Raw genomic sequence first — 20,992 nt, 5'->3', positions numbered from 1 at the left:
GGGGTGTGTGCATATGACAGATGTGAATGTGGAGGTCAGAGGACTCATTTCTCTTCTTCCACCATGTAGGGTCTGGGGATGGAATTCTGGTCATCAGGATGGTGGGGAGCATCATCCCCTGCTTGCCTGCTGAAAGGATATCTCTGTGTATGTAAGGATGGGAGCATGTTGTCCTCTGTGCCAACGTGATTGACACTGTCACTAGGAAACACGCTTGGAATTGCTCCCTCCCCCCCGTGGGGCGATCCCACCGAGGTGCTCAGGCTGGTCTGCAGTTGGCAGTTCTCTCGCCCAGTGACCTCACATGTGTGAGGAGGAAGTTCCTGCCTGTCTCTCAGGGAATTTTCTAGGAACCAGTTACAAACATGGCCTGCCTATCTGCTGCCACTCACTCGTTTTTCGTACTTAGAATTTCTGGGAGTGGGGAGGGAGGCAGAGGAGGAAGGACAGGGTGAGATCATCCTTCTTTAAACCCAGTCAGATGTGGAGAAATTCTTCTTGCAAAAGGATTTCTCTTTCTGGCCTCCAAATTGACCTGTAGTTGACTGAATATCTGTCTGTCTGTCTAAGTATTTATTTAACTATTATTTTGGCTTTTCAAGACAGGGTTTCTCTGCACATCTCTGGATGCCCTGGAACTCAGGGCATGGCCTTGAACTCAGAGACCTGCCTGCCTCTGCCTCTTGAGTGCTGAGATTAAAGGCCTGTTCAACCACTGCCCAGGTTTCCAGTTATTTTTTAAAGGCAGGGTAGCATCGTCCTACACCGTCAGCTTCTTTACCTGGAGCGAACTGTTACAGGTTGATCTAGGTTCCTGAAGATTGTAGCCAACTTTGCAAACTCTGACATGAGCTTCACTCTGGAGACACTGGTGTCACTCTGACACAGAAACGGGACTGTAAGGGCTTCAGGGTAGACTGATTGATTTTTATGCATATGGAAAAGTTCCATTTTGAGAAAATTCCCACTTAGTACTATCTTTAGGCAGGATGTTGGGACTAATCAACCCTTTAGTTTTGAGCTTTTCATTATTAAACATTGGATAATTAAACTCACTTTTAAATTATGAATCAGAATTCATTCCAATCACAGATAGTTATTAAAATGGTTGTGTGTTTGAGATTCCTAATTCTATTTGGCACAAATGTGAAATGAATATTTGTCCTCCTCTACCTCAGCTTTCTCTCATCTGCCTCAGCCTTCTCTTCCTCTTCCTCTTCTCTTCCTCCTCCTCCTCCTCCTCTTCCATTATGTTTGTTTATAGGAGCATCTTACCAATGCTTAAGTCACTGAAGAGAATGTTTTTTCCTTCCCACAGCAACCATTAACTGCCTATAGATCCTCCTCAGCAGCCTCCTCAGCCCCTCTCCATGCCATGACCAATGTGGATGGTCCAGTCTTGTGTAGGTCTCACAGGCAGTCAACAGCAGCTGTGACTTTGTGACGGTGCGGTCATGTTACTCAGAAGACACTGTCCCCCAGCACCCCATTCCTTCCCAGCACTGTCTTTGTGCCCTTTTATCAGGACCTTCCCTGAGCCTTGGAGGAGTAGCATAGATAGTAACATAGAGAGTAACATAGACGTCCCATTTAGGGCTGAGCATCCAACAGCTACTTATTCTCAGTACTGCACCCAGTTCTGAGTGTTTAGCTGATATCCAATGCAGAATGAAGCTTTTCCGACCAAAGTTGACAGCAGCATTAAGCCTTGAGCACGAACATAAATATTTAGAAGGTAATTTGGTGGGTACAACTTGTCCATAACAAAACAACCATAGCAACTTTCCCATGAAGACCTAGTGTCTTCCCAGCCACAGGCCTTTGATCAGGTTTGTTGTACCAAATGTGAATCCCTTCTGTGGATCCCCTCCCCCTCCCCTCCCCTCCCCCTCCCCTTCTAGCAGTTATACCATTATTGCACCAGTGAGGATCATCTTGCGGGGCAAGTCTTCAGGGTTGTACTTGGATTCACAGCTGAATTGGCAGTGTTGATGGCTTTTCTCCCAGGAGCCTACCTGCTACAGTCCAGCACCTTGAAAGCTAGCCTGCAGGGTGGAAGGTTCCAGTTTCTCCTGCATTTAGGAGAAAAGCGTGTGTGTGTGTGTGTGTGTGTGTGTGTGTGTGTGTGTGTGTGTGTGTGTGTGTGTGTGTCTTATGACTATATCTAACATTTTCCTTTTGTTTTCAGCTTTTTAAAGATAGGGTCCCCCTATGTAAACCAGGGCTGTCAGGGAGACCATGGCTGTCCCATCTCCGCTGTGTTCACAGCGTTAGCCTCCACGCCTGGCTTACCATGATGCCAAGGCTCTCTGGCATGTAGAGCCTTGCTAAGTCTTAGGCTATGAAGATTCAAGTCTCTAATTTTACAGAGTGGCAGTTGACTGCAGACCCTTCACGCTCACTGATTATCTGCCAGGCAGGCGTTCTCTCCTGGGCTCAAACTGGTGAGCAGGTAGAGAGATTCCTGTAAGAGTGAGGAGGGCGGCCTCATGCACGTAACAAAATTTCAGAGAGTGATCAGCAGGGAAAAAAAGGCAGGATGGGTGTTTTTAAAAATGCTTTTAGAGTTATTTACTTTGTGTGTATGGTGTTTTGCATGCATGCATGTCTGTGTGCTTGGTGCCTGCAGAGACCAGAAGGCAGCGATGTATCCCCTGCGACCAGAGTTAACAGTAGTTGTGAGCTGTCGTGTGAGTGCTGAACCCTAGCCTCTGCAAGAGCAGGAAGCGCTCTTAACTACTGAGCTGTCTCTCCAGGTCTAAGGTTTGGTAGACAGTGGCTGAGTGGAGGTGGGGAAGGATTGACCGGGTACCTAGCATTTAAACTGTAAAGAACTAGCATAAGAGCCAACAGCATAGAGCCCACAGAAGCAGGGTCCTTGGACTGTAATGGAAGACTGGAAGAGATAGGAGATGAGGTCGGTCTAGCCTAGATCATATATGGGTTGAGAACTATTGAAGAATTTTACATATTCCTCTTAAAAATGGGACTAGAATGCTGTACAGCTAGTGGCTCACCTTCTCCAAATGTTGGTGCCGTTGTCCCTGTGTGTCTTGGTGCCCTCCCAGGGCACTGTGCCTGTTGAGCAGATGAAGGAAGGAAAATTGACAGGGCTTAGATGACAGGGCAGTTGTGCGGTTGTGAATGGCAGTGCCCTGTTTCACTGCCAGCGAGTCCAGGCTGCAGGTGGTGCCTTTATACAGCGCTGCCTCCCTGCCTCGTCCTGTTCTTTGAACCGAGGAGCAAATTAAAAAAAGCCTGAGCCTACGAGGTCTACTGTTGGGTACTCCATTTCTATTGAGGTTTAGGCACATGATACCCTCCAATTAAGGTCTGGCTAAGAGAAGAAGGCAGCAAGCAGAATCAGCTCATCAGATCCAGACAGTCATTAGTCCGGGCAGGTGCTGTTGGTTACCTGGAGTGCTGCCAGGTCGGCCTTGTACATCTTGAAAGCCCCTTCTTTTCAATCCTGCTTACCTCCCAGACTCCCCAGAGCTTCTAGCTTTGTGAACCATGAGGAAATCAGTGAGTAGTGACTCCTGCAAGTGAGACACCCTGTGAAGTGGATGAACGTAACAACATTACGGATTAGCTTGGCCACAGTGTTAGACTTGAGATCCTCTTCAATGGGGATGAGGTGGGACCAGACGCAGACTGTCATATGGGGCCTCCCAGGTGCTCGGTGCTCGGTGCTTGGTGCTTGAGTCTTGTGCTTTTCCTTTTGTGTCCATGGGAATTTTTATCTCTGCGACTGCAAGGAGAACGCTTCCACAGTTGCAATTGTGTGGGCCTACTCACATTCTACCAGAGCCAGTGTTGTGGTGAAGGTGGGGGAATCGTGCAGTTTCTGACCTATAAGAGCAGAGAGACTGTCTTGGAGCCTTGCCCTGTAGTTAATGAGATCAACACTGGCTGCCTACTTACTTGGTTTTCAGTGTGGGTGGCTTTTCCATCCCTTCCTTTTCTCTCTAGGGGATCCCTGAAGACCTTTGTCCACACAGTTCACCTGCTACAGAGACAGACTGAGCTGGGCTCCCTGCCTGTCGCCGATGTTTTGTATAGGTAAGTTGTCCCTTACCTATTAAATAAGTTGTCTTGTTTTCCCAAACAAGAAGAACATAGAGGCTCTTAGGGACAAACATTATTAAATCTTCCTAATTAATAATTCATAGCTTTGAATAGATACAGAATCATCGCTAACTGCTAAGGGATGTGAAAGTGTTCCTAGAGTGTATTCTTTTCATTTTTTAATTTAAAAAAGTCCTAGTCTGTAATGAATTCATATTGTAATATGAGATGACTGTGTTCAGATGTAAAGAAGGAATTGAAATCACTCACCATCTTATTATTATGTCTGTGTTCCTCCTAACACAGGGCCTTCTTTGCCTCTGTCTCTCTCCCTCATACACATTATCTGTTTAATAAAGCATAATATATTTAGGCTGGGGATGTAAAGCCAGGTGTGGTGGCACATGTTCACTCCAGCCTTCGGGAGATAGAGGCAGATAGATCAGGGAATTCAAGGCTAGCCTGGGCTACATGAGGCAATATTACTAAAACATAAAACCAAAAAAATTAAATAAATAGAAATATAATGAGTATATTTATACACGAATAAATTGAAATCTTTTAAGCATGTTAAAATTTTTATTTTTGTTTGTCTGCCTGGGTGTGGTGTGTGTGTAGAAGAGAGCCTCAGACAGGACTCAGTTGTCCCCTTCTCACCGTGCTGAGTCAGGGTCTCTCCAGGCTCCCTGACCACTCTGATCTCAGTGTGCAAGCGCTGGGGTTAGAGGTGGGCACCACCACAGAGCATTTTACACAGCTCCCAGGGCTTGGACTCTGGCCTCATCTTGCAGAGCTGGTGCTTCTGTCCACTGTGCTGTCTCCCTGGCCCAGCGCTTTGTAATTACTGCTTTGTGATTTTTCACTAAAATACACTGTGAACATCACTCACATGCATATCTATTTAAACCACTTGTGTCTGTTCTCTGAGCTGGGAAGTAGGCTTCGTTTCTGGAATGCACACGCTCAGATCCTTACCGTTCTCCTTCACCCCCACAGGCTGCTGCTTTTGGAAGGGGGGCCAGGATCCCCTTCCTGTTTGCTTGGGGGCAAGCACATAGTATCGTGGGGGTATGAAGACATGCTGCCAGCACCGGACAGCAACCCTGGCTCCAGCTCTGAAAACAAAGGTAACACAAGGGCTTCGCCCTGGGCCCGAGGCTGGGGTGCGAGAAGAGAGGTTTCAGATCACGGCAGCCAATGCTTTAGCGCAGCCCCTTGTTCCTGTCAGGGAAGCTCAAGATCCTGCACAGAGTGCTCTTTGTTTGCTCGGCCAGTGCAAGTCTGAAGGCTGGCACTCAGGGACCGTCCCAGGCCAAGGCCTTCCTGTGACCCTAGCAGGGTGGCATGGCTTACTTCACTTGACTCCCGAGTGTTTGAGAGGTGCAGTAGCCACCCACAGTGGACATTTGTAAGAGGGTCAGACACGCCCTATTATGATGCCATGTCTTCTATTCCTTAACTGTGCTCTTTTATGGTCCCTCCTGTCCTAAAACAAAAGAAGGCCCAAGGAAGCTTGAACTGTGAAGTCCCTTACCCAATGTAGGCAGTGTTGGGATATTTTTACACAGTTTTGTAGGATCATATACCAGTGTTTTACATGAGTTCCTCAAAAAATGGCAGATGCTCTCTTTTTTTTTTTTTTTTTTTGTTGTTGTTGTTCTTTTTTTTTTTTTTTTTGGAGCTGGGGACCCGAACCCAGGGCCTTGCGCTTCCTAGGTGGCGCTCTACCACTGAGCTAAATCCCCAGCCCCCAAGATGCTCTCTTAAGTGACTGACTTGCCAGACTTTTCAGGTGACTTGGGCCTCTGCGTTGGCATGGGATCTGTTTAGATCAGCACCCAGGCTCATCAGCTCTGTTCAGCACTGTGTACTGCTGTCCCCCTGGACAGCACAGCTTTGCTTCCTAATGGGTCTGTCACTGGTCTTGGCCGTCAGTCATTATGATGACATTACTTACCATAACATTATAACAGTGTCACTAACTTACATAACTGATGAAGTAGAAATAAGAAAGGAAAATCTCCCATAGATTAACAGTCTGTCCAGCACATCTCTTCATTCCCAGCCCTCTAGGAGGCTCCCTCCTGGTCAGCCCCATGGCTGAGCGCAGTCTGTGGTGGCTGTTCAGCCTCTCCCAGCCTAGAGCCATTCCCTTACAGCCCTCTCTGGAGAGGGCTGGGGAGGAGCAAGGACGCTCTGCCCTGGGCTGCCAGAGCAGCACACGACTTGCTGTGTGCGCCAGGAAGTGCTCAAGTAATGTGCTCGAGACCTGTGTGGGCCTTACTCTTTACTCTCCCTCCTGGGGGCTTCCTGAGGCGGCTGTCAGGCTAGTGTGTCTGCTTTTGTGTTTAGGTGGAGGGTGTGTTTTTTAGAATACTCGTAATTTTTTTTTCTGCTCCCTGTCTCATTGCCCCTTCCTCCTTTTTCCCTTCTCCTATTCTAATTTTCTTTCTTCCTCTTCTCCACCCCACCCCATTTCTTCCTTCCTTTTCCCTTTCTTTTGGGGACAGGCTCTTGTGTGCTGCAGGCTGTTTTTGATCTCCAGGATTCAAGAGTCCTCTTTGTGTCAGCCTCTCTGGTTAGAACAGTTCTGTGTAGCTTTTATATGGAAACATTCAGCATGGCAGTATTTATGAGAACACTGTAAAAAACCCTCTGGGTTAGCAACTCCTGGCCACTGCTGTTTAGTTGGCCCCCTCACTCCTATCTCTTGCCCAACTCACACACAAAAGGACTTGGACTGTGATCCGAAGACAGGCAAGTAAATGTAGTGTACTAGTGAGGCTATTTCAGATGCCACAGGGTGTGGTGGCGGACACCTTTAGTTACAGCTCTCCAGTGCAGAGGCAGGTGAATCTCTGAACTGGAGCACAGCGAGAATTCGCTGTCCTTGTTGCTCCTCCAGAGGACCTGGTTCAATTCCCTGCACCAACAGGGCAGAGAATATCTGTGTCCTGGCCTGTGCAGGCAGTGCGTGCCATGGCGAACGTGCTATGGTGAACGCACATGCAAGCAAAACAGCCATATGCATAAAATAACATCAACAATCTCAAAAGCACTACAGAGATTTAAGGTGTAAAGTTAATAATCTAAATGATTATCTACTTTCATGCTTTCCTCTTTCTTTCTTTCATTTTGGAATTAGTAGGTCCCTATTCTCTCAGGTTAGACTGAAAATTTATGACAATACCAGACTCAGTGTGGATTTGAGTGATGGGACATTGAATTTCCTCTAATGTGAATGCTTCAAGCAGACAAACTCCCTTGAATACAGTGAGGGTAAGATTATAAAAGTAAACACAGAAAGTTTTACCAACAGCCTCAGTTTTTTTTTTTTTTAGAAAAATAGGTTAGTAAGTCATTTACCACATAGAGAAACTGTTTTTTAGAATGGGAACCCATAGCTGGGTGGGAGATATAATTGTTGTTCTTAAAAGAAAGGAGGTCGCCTGGGGAGATGGCTCAGCAGGTACAGGTATTTGCTGCCAAGTCTGACACTTGACATTGGTCCTCAGCTCCCACATGGAAGGAGAGAACAGTCTTCAGACACACACACACACACACACACACACACACATACACACACACGCGCACATGCACGCACGCACACACACACACACATGCGCATACGCACATGTACATGCACAAGCACATGCACACACACACATGCACACGCACATGCACACACTAAATTAATAGATAAATGTAATAAGACAATTTTAAGAGGAGGTCATGCTCTCCTGCTATTCTTTCCAGATATAATGGCAAGCCCAAAGAACATGCCTTTATTTAGTTCCACATTTGTTGTTAATATAGCAACACAATTCCCTTTCCATTAGGGAACATTGGCTTGGCACCAAACAGCATCTTAGGTGCATTGCTGGGATCTGAGCTAGCGCAGCTTAGCCCTTGAGGTACATGGCATTGCCCTCGTGTTAGAGAGGAAGAGACTGCGGTTCAGAGAGACCCACAGTCCCCAGTGAATGCCTGGCTCCCAGGAGCCCTTCTTCCTAAGCGCCTGTTCTCAGTCACGTCAGATCAGGGAGGACTGGGAACGTGGCACAGGCCTGTCGCTGTGCTTTTTGCAAAAGAGAAAAAATCATTTGGCAGGGGGCCGAGTGACCATCTGTCCTTAGTCTTTGAAGCCAATCCCAATTCCCACGTGTTTTTTTCTGTTATATTTGGGGGGTCCAAGCCCTCTACTGTGGAGGTGACATTGAAATTATTTTTTGAATTAGGAATTTATGTCAGTGGATTGCCAAGGCTCTTTTAAAATTAAAAATCCTTTTTCATAGCCTCATTCATTATGTGTGGGACTGATTTCAGATGCTGATTTGGGCCGCTGTCTCACCGCTGATGGGCATTACCTGTACACTACCAACTCCGCTGGGAGAGGAGTGAGCAAGCTGGGCTCTGGACTGCACGGCACGCTCAGGTCAGTATGGGGCTTGCCCAGTGAGGCTCAGACTCGCGCACAGCCAGCAAAGGAAGTGCCAGCCAGTGTCCTGATCCCGCACGCTAGTGTGTCTGTGCGCAGATGCGAACCTGGAAAGGCAGGGCAGTGTCAGAGTCCCCGGAGCTGAGCTACAGATAGTTGGGAGCTGCCACATGGGTGCTGGGACTTGAATCTTGGTCCTCAGCAAGAAGCACTCCTAACTGTTGAAGCATCTCTCCAGCCCAAGATTTTTATTATTGATATGTGTGTGTGTGTGTGTGCGTGTGTGTGTGTGTGTGCATGTGTGTGTGTGTGTGTGTGTGTGTGTGTGTGCGCGTGCGCGCAAGATGATGCATGACTTTGTGTTGATAAATGGACATGTTTCTGGTTAAATCATCTTTGTATCTGGATTTGACATTAGATTAGGGATAATTTTCAGTTAATATATAAGATCTGTGAATTCTGTCAAACCATCATTGAGATGTTTTTACAGTTGAAATATATTTAGTCAGACTTTTTCTGATTCTTTTTCCTCCTTCCTCCCTCATTATGGGGAATTAAGTGTTTGCTGTAGTTTGTCAGTTCTGAGGTTAATATAAATTATGTTCCTTCTCTTTAGCTATTTTGCTGAGTTAGTTGTTGTAAAGAATTAGGTGAGAAGTGTTTGTGTCTGTGTAGGCCTGTGTAGGGTTGCAGCCTGAGATTCCACTCGTGTCTCCTGTTTTCCAGAGGGTTTGTGTACTGTCGCAACGAGGAGCTGGAGCCAGGGTGGGTGGCGTACGGCAGCGGCCACCTGCTCCACCGGCCTGTGTCTTTTGACAATAAACCTCACTCCCTTTTCCAGGTCATAGACCAGAACACTCTGCAGGTGAGCAGCACCGCGCCGTGGATATTCACGGCTAACTTGTCTCCCGAGTGGCCCCTTTCTGTTGTTATCCTTCAGGTTTTTTCTTAGGCGATTTGACTGAATTTGCTGTTTAATTTGTCTTACATTTATTTGTTTACAATTTATTTCTATTTGGATGAATTTGTTTATTTAAGCTATTTTATATCTATTTTTATTGTTACACTTATTTCTTCTCATTTGCTTCTGGGAGTCCATCTTCTTTTTCCATCCGCGGGTCCCGGGGCCTCGTAACTTGTTGTGTTTATAGGAGTGTGCCACCACATATGGCTTAAAAATACTTCCCCCAAGACAATCCATGGAACCTAGGCTGGCCTTGAACAATCTGTGTAGCCACAGATGACCCTAACTTCCTGATCCTGCCTCCATGTCTTTGGTGCTGGTGTTACTAGCATGTACTCCCTGCCTGCTTTCCAATCTTGTTCTCAATGTGGAGATATACATGCATAGCAGATTTAAAGGACTTAGTAGATATTTTTCTATCATAACACAACTTGAATAAACATCCACTTTGTTGTTTGACTGTTCATGTTTATCTTACAGTCTATTTTATGAACTTTTATGTTCTTCCCATATAATTTTGTGTTATTCTTAGATATAAATAAGTTTTATTCTGATGAGGAATTTAATGAATTTTCCTTTCAACTTTAAAGTGTCAGTGAGCTGACACATCAAATTAGAAATTTTTTCATCCTGTGCAAGGCATACTGGTGCACACCTTTAATCCCAGCACTGGGGAGGCAGAGGTAGGTGGGTCTCTGTGAATTCAAGAGCCAGCCTGATCTACAGAGTGAGTTCCCAGACAGCTGGATCTGTTTTAGAAAACAAACAAACAAACAGACAGACAGACAGACAAGAAAGAATCTCTGCATCCCCTAATGAAGGGCCTTTTCCTGCTCAGGTGTGCCAGACAGTGCCCATGCCAGCCAGCCCCCTTCCTGTGGGCAGCACCATGAGCACCGTGCACCTTTCCTCAGATGGCACTTACTTCTACTGGATCTGGTCCCCTGCCAGTTTAAATGAGAAAACCCCAAAGGGACATTCCGTCTTCATGGACATTTTTGAACTTGTGGTAAGTTTTGACTCATTTTGTATCACTGCAGAAATATTTCCATTTGCTTGCTTTTCAGGTCTACAAAGAGCCTACGACCCTCATAGTGGCCCTCACAGTGGCCTTCATAGTGGCCCCCATAGTGCCATTGTGCTCAGTCTCCTCAGCACGTTCTCCTCCTGCATGCCCTTGGAGGCTTCTGGTTTAGGGCTGTGTGGGATCAGTGGAGCCTAGTTTTTTGAAGGTTAATCTGGCAAGAGAGGGGCAACATTACTGCATGCACTGCAGGGGACATCTTAGCAGAAATGCTTGTGGGTACAACTGAAATATCAAAAGCAGCCCCACAGACAGAAGTGAGCCCCCGGGAAGTTGTGATTGGAGCAAGGAGGAGGCATTGGGTGTCAGCTGTGACTTGCTGTGAGCCAATAGTGTTCTACCCTGGGGTGGGAACACAGTGATGGCCAAGATGGGTAGGGCTGCTGATCAAGTGGAACTTGAGTCCTGGCTGCAGGGTGGTTGAGTGGATTGGGGTGACAGTAGTGGAGAAACAGAAGATTACCCATAAGCAACTGAGAAGATAACCTGATGATTTCAGGCAGTGAGGGAACCAGTGTAGTTTGTCAGATAAAGAACTTGGGAAAGCCAGGTGTGACGGCTCCCTAAACCCCTAAAGGCTGGGGTTGGAGGAGCGTGACGTGAGGTCAGCCTGTGCTGCATAACAAGCTTAAGGATGACTCGTGCTACACAGCAAGGGCATGACTAAAAGAGGAAGAGAGAGGGGCCTGGAGGGATGGCTCAGTGGATGAGAGCACTGGCTGCTCCTCCCAGTACCCACATGGTGGCTCACAAACATCTGACTCCAGTTCCAGGGATCCAGCAACCTCATCTGGCCTCCATGGGCACTGCACAGACATGGTGCATAGACGGACATTCAAGCAAAACACAAGAGATTTCAGAATAAATGATTGATCTTTAGATTAAAAGATATCTAGGGGTTGGGGATTTAGTTCAGTGGTAGAGCGCAAGGCCCTGGGTTCGGTCCCCAACTCCGAAAAAAAAAGAAAAGAAAAAAGAAAAAAAAAAGATATCTGACACGACAATAGAAAATGCCCACACCATGATACATTACTGTGAAATTTTAGATTATCTAGAATAAAGTGAGAATTCTAAAGTTTCTAGAAAGAAAACACAGATACACACAAAATGGTGAGGAATCAGGAAAGAATGAGCTGGTCTTTAGGTTTCTCAGTGCAAAAGTAGAGATGTATTTTCACACCCATGGGGAACTGATCCCCAATGTGCACACAACTCACGTCTCTGTTACGCAGTCACAGGCCGGGCCGGCTGGAGGTGCCGGGGCAGCTCAAACAGCGTTGTGCAGCAGGAAGCAGATGCGGGGAGGTGGTCTGCCCTAGGCCTTTGAATTGTTTTGGGTCCTACTCAAACCAACAACCAAGTGTCTCTCTCCTTCCACTGGGGCTCAGTTGGCAACACCTATGCCTGCTGAGTCATCTGGCAGAGTTTGCCCTAGACTCTGGAGCTTCTGACTTTTGAGTGCTAGCATTGGGAGCTGAGCCACCATGCCTGGCTTGCTCCTTCCCTCCTTCTTTCCTTTCTTTCTTTGACTTTGAGACAGGGGCTCACTATGTAGCTGTCTCAGTCAGGGTCTCATTGCTCTAGAGACACTATGACCAGGGCAGCTCTGGTAAAGGAAATATTTAATTGAGGATGGTTCACAGCCTCACAGATTTACCTCTTTATTGTCATGGTGGGAAGCATGGCAGCGTGGAGGGAGGTGCCGAGAGCTCTACAACTTCATCTGTAGGTGGTGGGAGGAGACCATGTCACACTGGGCATGAGACCTCAGAGCCTGCCTCCACAGTGACACACTTCTTCCAAAGGACCACACCTACTTCATCCAACAAGGCCACACCTCATAATAGTGCCACTCCCTATGGGACAAGCGTTCAAACACGAGTCCATGAGGGCCATTCCTATTCAGATGTACAGAGATCTGCCTGCCTCTGCTTCCTGAGTACTGGCATCAAAGCCATGTACCGCTTGCCTGGCCTTCTACCCTTTCCTGGGCCTTCTCGGGGTGTGCATATCACACCACCACATGGATTTCCCCGTCCAAAAGCGGCTTACCTTAGCTGTTAGGTGGTCAAGCAGCCTCTTTCTACTTGAGCTTGCAGCTGTGTGCAGTGATTGATTTGAACGCCATTACAGAAACCGCTCACCTTTCTGTGTCACCACGGCACTTCTGCTCACTGTTCCTTCATAGCCTTATGTGCCCATCGTCCTGGCCATCGTGAGCCACAGCAGGCTTCCAGCACCCCTTCCATCCGCTCTTACCCCTCTAATCATGAAATACCTTTATGAGTATTGACTAAGTAAACATCACAGAAGATGGTTAGATGGTCTGACCTAAGTAACGGAGCGATGGCTCAGCGGGTGAGGGTCTGCTACCACGCCCAGCCCCTAAGTTCAGTCCCCGGTACCCACATGGTGGAGGGAGAGAATGACTGCTATAAATAGTCCACTGACCTTCAACAAGTGTCAGGATGCATGTGCATGCGTGTACACCCACACACCCACACCCTGTTTTAGTTAGGTTCTATTGCTGTGATAACACTGGTCATAAACAGCTTGAGGTAGGTGAGGGTTTATGTCAGCTTACAGTTCATCATACAGAGAAGTCAGGGCAGGAACTTAAGGCAGGAACCTGGAGGCAGGAGGTGGAGCAGAGCCCACAGGGGAATCTGCGCACTGGCTGGAGAGCACTGGCTTGCTCAGTCTGCTTGCTTGCTTGCTTGCTTTTTTAAATTTTTATTTAAAAAGATTGTTTATTCCTCTATTTTACATTCTGACCACAGTTTCTCCGTCCTCTCCTTCTAGTCCCTCCTACTTCCCCTCTGTCCCCCACTCCCCACCCTACATCCACTCTTCCTTTGTTTCTCTTCAGAAGGGCAGGCCTTCCATGGGTATCAACCTAACATGGAGTATCAAGCTGCCATGAGACGAGGCTTCACCTCTTGTATTAAGGCTGATAAGGCAACCCAGTCTGAGGAAAAGGATCCCAAAAGCCAGCAGAAGAGTCAGAGGCAGCCCCTGCTCCCACTGTTAGTCCCACAGGAAGACCAAGCTACACAACCGTAACTTATGTGCAGAGGGCCTGGGTCAGTCCCACGCAGGCTCCCTGGTTGTTGCTTCAGTCTCTGTGTCAGCCTGCTTTCTTATGTAGTCCAGGATTGGGGGGCGGGGTGTCTCTGCCCACAGTGCTGTGCCCTCCCACGTTCCTCAGATGGTTTGAGACAGGTATGGTTGCTCTCACCCTTAATCCCAGCACTCTAGGAGGCAAAGGCAGGCCATCTCTGTGAATTTGAGGCCGGCTTGGTCTTACAGTGAGTTCTAAGACAGCTAGGGGTAAATAGTAAGACTGTCTAAAAAAATCACCCAGAAACAAAAAAAACCTTACAGAGAGGGCTTAGGGAGGGAGGAAGAGAGGGGAGAAGGAAAGGGAAGGGAAGGGGGAAGGGAGAAGAAGAGGGAAGGGAAGGGAAGGGAAAGGAAAGGAAAGGAAGGGAAGGAAGAAAATACCCACAGGTCAATTTTATGTTCTGGGGATATTTTCTCAGTTCAAGGCGCTCTCTTCCAAGATGACCTAGTTGACAAAAAAAACAAAAACAAAAAACAAAAAACAAAAAACCTAACCAGCACACACAGAAAGGAGGAAGGGGGAGGAAGGAAGGAAGGAAGGAAGGGAGTGAACAGGGGAGGAGGTGGAGCAAGAGCGGAGGGCAACCAGCATAGCCGACTGCTCCAAACAAGTGACTTCTCGCAGTGGCCGTTGTGTGGCTCTTCTGCTGCCTGTGGTCACGGAAGCATCATGCTTTCAGCTCCCTCTGCTGGAGCTTGACTGGACCTTGTCATCGTGTCATCAAAGGAGGCCTCGTATCCCCAGGGCCCCCCACCACTACTCCAGTAGTCCAGGCTGAAGCAGGGAGGAGCTCTTCAGGGAGTGGAGCACTCACCAAGCTCCTCTGAGCCTCGCTAGTGTACAGCAGTCACATGGTCAAGTTCAGAGCGGGAGAGCTCAAGTGTGTGGGAACGCAGGGTGGATCATTCTGCTCAGAGTGCAGCCTCCGGAACTCCAGACCCTTGAGGCGCAGAACAGCCTGCCAGGACCCTGCTGGGGACTTCTGTCACCATGTTCACTCCCAGAGCTCTTCCTAGGTCCTGCCTCTTAGGTCCTGGGAGGTCTTCAGCTCCTGTAAGTGCTGCTTCTCATGCTGGCACTCAGTGCCACCGTTCCCTCCTGTCTCCCTCACACCCTGGCTCTCTTCCCTTTCTCGCCTTTTTTAGTCACCCAAGCTTTTTGTTGTTCTTGTTTTCTTTTTCTTTTTTTTAAATATGTATTTATGTATTATGTATATATCATACAGTTTTCTGTCTGCAGGCCAGAAGAGGGCACCAGATCTCATTATAGATGGCTGTGAGCCACCATGTGGTTGCTGGGACTTGAACTCAGGACCTCTGAAGAGCAGTCAGTGCTCTAACCACTGAGCCATCTCTCCAGCCCTTGTTTTCTTTTTTTGAAGCAGGGTCCTTCTATGGCGACCAGGCCCGCCTCTGCTACCAGAGTGCTGGATTAAAAGCTTCCCTGCTACCAGGCCTGGCTCTTCAGTCAGTTTTAAATGAGTAACTACTGTATTTCTTTGGGTAGCTGCTTGGCGAACCTTTGTCATCACAGGATTGTGTAGGAACATGGGAGTTAAAAAGTAGAAAACATAAATACAGCTGGTGCTAAATGCTAGGTAAAAGGTGGGCAGTGGGAGAAGCCAGAGCCTCCTTGGCTTAGGTGTTGTTGGGGCCCTTCCTAACAGCAGGGAGAGCAGTTTGCTTGGGACTAAAGGATTTCTTGGGACATGACATCTCGATGCTAAAACTCAACAGGCCTGGCAAACTGCAGAGGGTAGTAGTCTGTAAAGAGGGGACAGCAAGTAACTGCCTGCAGTAGTAGGCAGTGTGGCATCCAGGAGGAGAAAGGCTGGGAGCGTGATGAGAGATGGCCAGGCAGATGCAGCTGAGGTTGAGGGTCAGCAGAGTACCCACAGAGGCCGGGGGTTCAGAGCCATGGAGCTAGATTAGAGAGAGTTGTGAGTCACCCTGAGTAGATGGCGGGAACCAAATGCTCTTAACCATTGAGGCATCTCTCCAGCCCTAGATATGGTTGTTGGTTAGTGTGCATGACAAGTTCACTAGGTGGCAGTGTGGCCTGGCCTGGAGAGGTCCCCCAGTCAGTGCTAACTCACTTAAGGCCTCTTGCTCCTCCCAGCTGTGCCCTGCTTTTGTGTTTAGCAGCCATTCACCTCCCTGAGCTGATGGCTGGGTGTTGCTAACCTGCCGAGTGTCCATGCTGGCAGCCAGTGAGGGAGTAGGCTTCCTTACAGACTGTACAGGAGGCTCCACCCCTAGTCTCTGAGTCTATATGTACTATAGCCCTTCCTCGGGGCCACGACAGTTGAGGCAGAGATGCATACAACACGTGGTGTGGAGTGGCTAGATACTGAAGTGAGGGTCCCTGACCTTACCCACCCCTCTGTGAGGGATTAGTTAACAAACCAAGGGATAATCCTGTGTGCAAGGCGGTGCAGCTGAACTCTCCACCAGGGTGGTTGCTTGGCTCTGAGTGCAGTTGCCCCCAACACTTAAGGTTCTGCAGATTAAGTGCTCGTGCTCTAACCCTTCTCTTCCGTGCTGCTCACTGGCGCTTTGTGGTCTCAGTTTACACAGCCCCAAGGCAGTGGGAGACGGCTTTACATTAGCTATCGATTCCTCTGAGGCCAGTGGGTAATGCTTTTGAACACCAGCTTAGTGAGATTGATTTTGTCTCGAATGCTTTTATAGGGTTATATTTAGAGTTGTAGCATAAATAGAGCATGGGGGTGGGGTAGAACAGTGCAGTAAGGAGGGGATGTGTTAAAGTTCAGGGGTCAAAGGGTAGTTTAAGTAGAAATGTAAGGCATGGGGAGAGCAGTGAGCCTGGGGACACAGCTTAAGGCAGAGGCAGTAGAGAAAATGGGCTGTCACAGAGGCTGTGACTGCGTTTGAGGGCGGGACGTGGGGACTGCCTTCTCAGTGCTGGGGTGTTGTGGTGACCGAGAGTGTAGACAGGCTCCTCTCAGGCCAGCCTCCGAGGGTCCGGGCATAGTGTTCCAGCTGATGTCTTGGATGCCAAAGGCCATGGCTTCAGTGGGTGGAGTTGTGGAGCTAGGAGGCAGGAGAGGAGGGGCAGGGTCCTTGGCTCTGCTTGCTAAGGCAAAGCGCTCACAGTAACAAGCCAGAGTAAGGAGATGCCATGGACACTGCAGAATCAGGGACTGCAGAGGGCTGTGGCCAAGGCCACCGCAAGGGAGTCAAGGGCAAGGCGGGTGCAGTGTCTCTGTCTTTAGGCTGCAGTGGGCTGTCCAGAGTTCTGCTGGTGAGAAGGTTCAGTTAGAATGTCAGACGTAGGAGGAGTAAGAAGCAGAGGGTGTGGGAGCAGAGCGGCAGTTTGGGTTCCCCAGAGAGTCCTCCCCTTACTTCTGTGAACACACGTGCAGCTGCTTGGGACTTTTGGACTGTACTTCTCAGTTACGCATTCTCTGCCACTTGTATGCCACCAGCCTCTCCCTTTGGACTCTGGCTTTGCTTTCCATGGTTCTAAAGACTTGGTGCCTGGCACCCTCATTTCCTCTTGTCTTCAAGGACTGCAGCAGCAGGCCAGGCTTCCTGTCTTCCCTGCTGGGATGGATTTCTGAGGCCCTCCGTGTCCAGGAGGCTGGGTTTGCATGGACATTGATTATACAGGCCTTCTGAGATAGATCACAGTCAGTGCTTTAAAAATGCATTCTTTTTAAAAAAATATTTATTATATATGAGTACACTATAGCTGTCTTCAGACACACCAGAAGAGGGCATCAGATCCCATTACAGATGGTTGTGAGCCACCATGTGGTTGCTGGGAATTGAACTCAGGACCTCTGGAAGAGCAGCCAGTGCCCTTAACCACTGAGCCATCTCTCCAGCCTCTAAAAATGCATTCTTACACACATGCACACACATACGCATGTATGCATGCACGCACACTAATGTGTGTGTGGAAGTCATAGGACAACTTGTGGACATTGATTTTCTTTTCTTCCACTATGTGTGTCCCAGAAATTGAGATCAGGTCATCAGGTATGGCAGCAAGGACCTTTACTTCCTGAGCCGTCTCCCTGGCCCAGATCTGAGTGCTTTGACAGGGAATTGAAGTGGACTGTTGTATGCTTGAAAGCAGAGGAAGTTATCAGGGCAAAGAGATGAGGAGAACAGTAGAGAGGAGCCAGGGCCTGGAAGCGATCTCAAGTGCCTGAGTGACAGGCTTTCTTTTGAGGAAGCTGGCAAATGGGGAGGAGGACACAGGTCTAGGCCTTGAGCTGAAGAGGAAATGAGAAAGAGAAACGTTCTGGGAAACACCCTGATTCTTTAGCAATAAGGTAGACTAGGAAAGGTTTTGAAAAAAGAAGGCAGAGACCTGATGTGCAGCTCTGTAATCCTAGGGCTGGAAGTCAGAGCATCAGGAGTTCAAGGCCAGCTTTGGCTACATATGAACTTGAGGCCCTCCTGGATTATATGAGATCCTGTCTCAAAAAAGGAAAAGAAAGATGGAGGGAAGGAGGAAAGACAGGGAAGGAACCAGGCAGGTGGTGTGCTCCGTGTTATACTCTGAGTCGTCAGTGCTGAGTGAGAGAAGTACGCGGCCCATGGCGGAACACTTGAAGCTTGGTGTGTGTTTTAGCCAGGCTGGCGTGCTCCAGGAGTCCTCTGCCATGCCCAGGCACTCGGCTACTGTGGGAAGAGCGTTTAGGTCTTAGAATTAGTTAGCTTTCCAGAACACGTTACCTCACAGTGCCCTCGGTAGCAAATCAAGGGCTGGTTGATTTGTTCTCTCCTGTCTTCTGTGTTCGTGTTCCTGTCAGAAGGCTCATAATTACCGAGCGGTGGCCTATGGGACTCAATATAAGGGTTTTAATCAACAGTGTTTTGCAGACTGTATTAATGCTGGCTGATTTACTTTGAATATGGGCTGCCATGAAAGATGATGCTCTGAGGTTGAGCTTAGCCTTCCCTGCCTGAAGCAGCACCTCTGGAGCATGGGAGGGGTTTATATGACGAGATGTGTTTGCTCAGGTGGCTGGAAAATGCTTCCTAAGCACCCAGGGCACAGAAATAGTGGAAGCTATCTCCTGACTGAATGGAAGCATCATCTCAGGCCCTCTTTTTTCTTTAAATATCAGGTGGAAAATGGGGTATTTGTAGCCAACCCGCTTCAGGAACGCACAATCCTAATGAGAAAAGAGGGTGAGTCTGCCAAAAGCATCAATGAGATGCTCCTGAGCAGGCTGTCCCGATACAGAGCCTCTCCGTCGGCGACTCTCGCGGCCCTGACCGGCTCCACCATCTCCAACACGCTGAAGGAGGATCAAGCAGGTGCGTTGTCTCTTCCTGCCCACCTGCATCGGTGCTGCAGCACGCCGAGCTCACCTCGCCTGCTCCTCTGGGCAGTGACCATGGAGCGGGTCGAGCTGTGGGCACAGTGGAGCCCTGGAGCAGCTCTGCCTGGAGCTGTGTCCGCCGTCACTGTCAGGGAGGATGTGCAGAGAATGCAGCTCGCTACAGCGGTACAACACGGTCCTAGCGTTTAGGAAGCTAAGGCAGGGGATCACGAGTTGGAGGCCAGCCTATGCTACTCGAGATCACCCCAAACTCTGCCCCGTGCTCTCATTAAAGGGAAGAAATAAGAATCTGAGTCTGACTGAAAATGGATTTGATATTCTGTTAATCCTTCCACTGTTTGACATACTAGGAAGAAAAGCTCTTGTGCTGAGCTCATATGAGGCTGTCCAGGAAATAGTTTACTGTATGATTAGAAAGTAAGGACATTGTCTGGTTGCCACAGGCCTCTGTGGTATCAATGTGAATACTTTGGCATGGGTTAGTCCATTCAAGTTAAAGGGATCTTTTGCACAGAACAGTTCTTTTTTTTTTTTTTTTTTTTTTAATCCTAAATGAATGTTTTTGGGGCTCACAAGATGACTCCTTGGGTAAAGGTACTTGTGGTAGGCTGATGACCTGAGTGTGACTACTGGGCCATGGGAAAGGTGAAAGCAGAGAGCTGACTCCACAGAGTTGTCTTCTGACCAATGTATGCAAACGTACACACACACTGTACACATCCACATAAATACCACACACACATACATAAACACATGCACTACACAGACACACAGACACACACAGACGCACACACACACAGACACACACAGACACACACACACACATACAGACACACACACGGACACACAGACACACACGCACACAGACTCACACACATATACACACACAGACACACACAGAGACACACAGACACATACACACACACACACACACTAAATGTAAAGAAGACGGCCCACAAAGTAGACACTTTCATGACAGCTAAAGCCTTCATCTGTGTATATACCTCCATGCTCATTCTATTCCTTTCAGTGTACTTATTAAATCTTCTATCTTTAAAGAAAGAAAACAGAAAAAGAAAAGAACAACCTGTCTCCTGTCTCTGCAGCAACCTTCTACCAAGATCTCATTTAGCCAAGGATGGCCTCGAACTCTAGACCCCTGTCCCTACTACCTAAGTAGGGCTCATAGGAGTATACTACCATGCCCAGCAGCTAGTGCTGTGGGTGTGTGTTATTTTTATTTTTTTGTGTTTGTGCGTTTTGCTTGCCTGTGTTTCTATATATCACACTTGTGTCTTGGTGCCTCTGGAGGCCAGGAGAGAATGTCAGATCTCCAGGAACTGGAGTTAGAAATGTTCCAGTATCCACCATGAGGTTACTGGAATTGAACCTCAGTCTTCTGGAAAAGCAACAATAGCTATTTACTGTGGAACCATGTGTGTGTGTGTGTGTGTGTGTGTGTGTGAGAGAGAGAGAGAGAGAGAGAGAGAGAGAGAGAGATCCCTGAAACTCCCAAAACTCTGTGTGTGTGTGTGTGTGTGTGTGTATATATATATATATAGTTTTTTTTTTTTAAAAAAAGGCCTCAAAAGACAATAATATCTTTAGCATTTTTAGTAGGGTGTGATGACTCATTTCTATAATCCCAGCACTTAGAAGAAAGAAGCAGGAGGATTGCTGTGTGTTTGAGGCCAGCCGTAGCTATAGAAAGACTGTCCTGCCTCAAAACTACACATACACACAAAACCCCAACAAAATACATTTAGGTTTCTGTGAAAAACTGGTGTCTTTATTCAGAATGTGATTTTGTTTTACCTTTATATCAACTTTCATGTTCATTTAACATGATGTCTTATGATGAAAACCTACTGGCTCTAGTCTACATGGATCTGTGAAAATGAATTTAGTATTGACAAACTCTGAATCTTTGGAGGTAGGGAGACAGCTTAGTTGGTAAAGCCGGGCCTTCCAAGAATGAAGACCTGAGGTCA

General features: G+C 47.8%; 1 protein-coding gene across 2 annotated transcripts in view; it reads left to right on the top strand.

Moving 5' to 3' along the window:
- The window catches only part of Hectd4 (HECT domain E3 ubiquitin protein ligase 4), a 150,667-nt gene that overhangs the window by 33,764 nt on the left and 95,911 nt on the right, over nt 1-20,992 (top strand). For both annotated transcript variants that reach the window (XM_032886787.1, XM_032886788.1), the window contains exons 3-8: nt 3,973-4,062; nt 5,065-5,195; nt 8,395-8,503; nt 9,233-9,371; nt 10,309-10,479; nt 18,783-18,975. In XM_032886787.1, coding sequence (XP_032742678.1) covers nt 3,973-4,062; nt 5,065-5,195; nt 8,395-8,503; nt 9,233-9,371; nt 10,309-10,479; nt 18,783-18,975 — 833 coding nt within the window. The remainder of the gene's footprint in view (nt 1-3,972; nt 4,063-5,064; nt 5,196-8,394; nt 8,504-9,232; nt 9,372-10,308; nt 10,480-18,782; nt 18,976-20,992) is intronic.

The sequence above is a fragment of the Rattus rattus genome, chromosome 16 (genome assembly GCF_011064425.1).
Source record: "Rattus rattus isolate New Zealand chromosome 16, Rrattus_CSIRO_v1, whole genome shotgun sequence".
Classification (NCBI taxonomy): Eukaryota; Metazoa; Chordata; class Mammalia; order Rodentia; family Muridae; genus Rattus; species Rattus rattus.
Note: the sequence above shows the minus strand (reverse complement) of the source record. Positions and strands in the feature narration are given on the sequence as shown.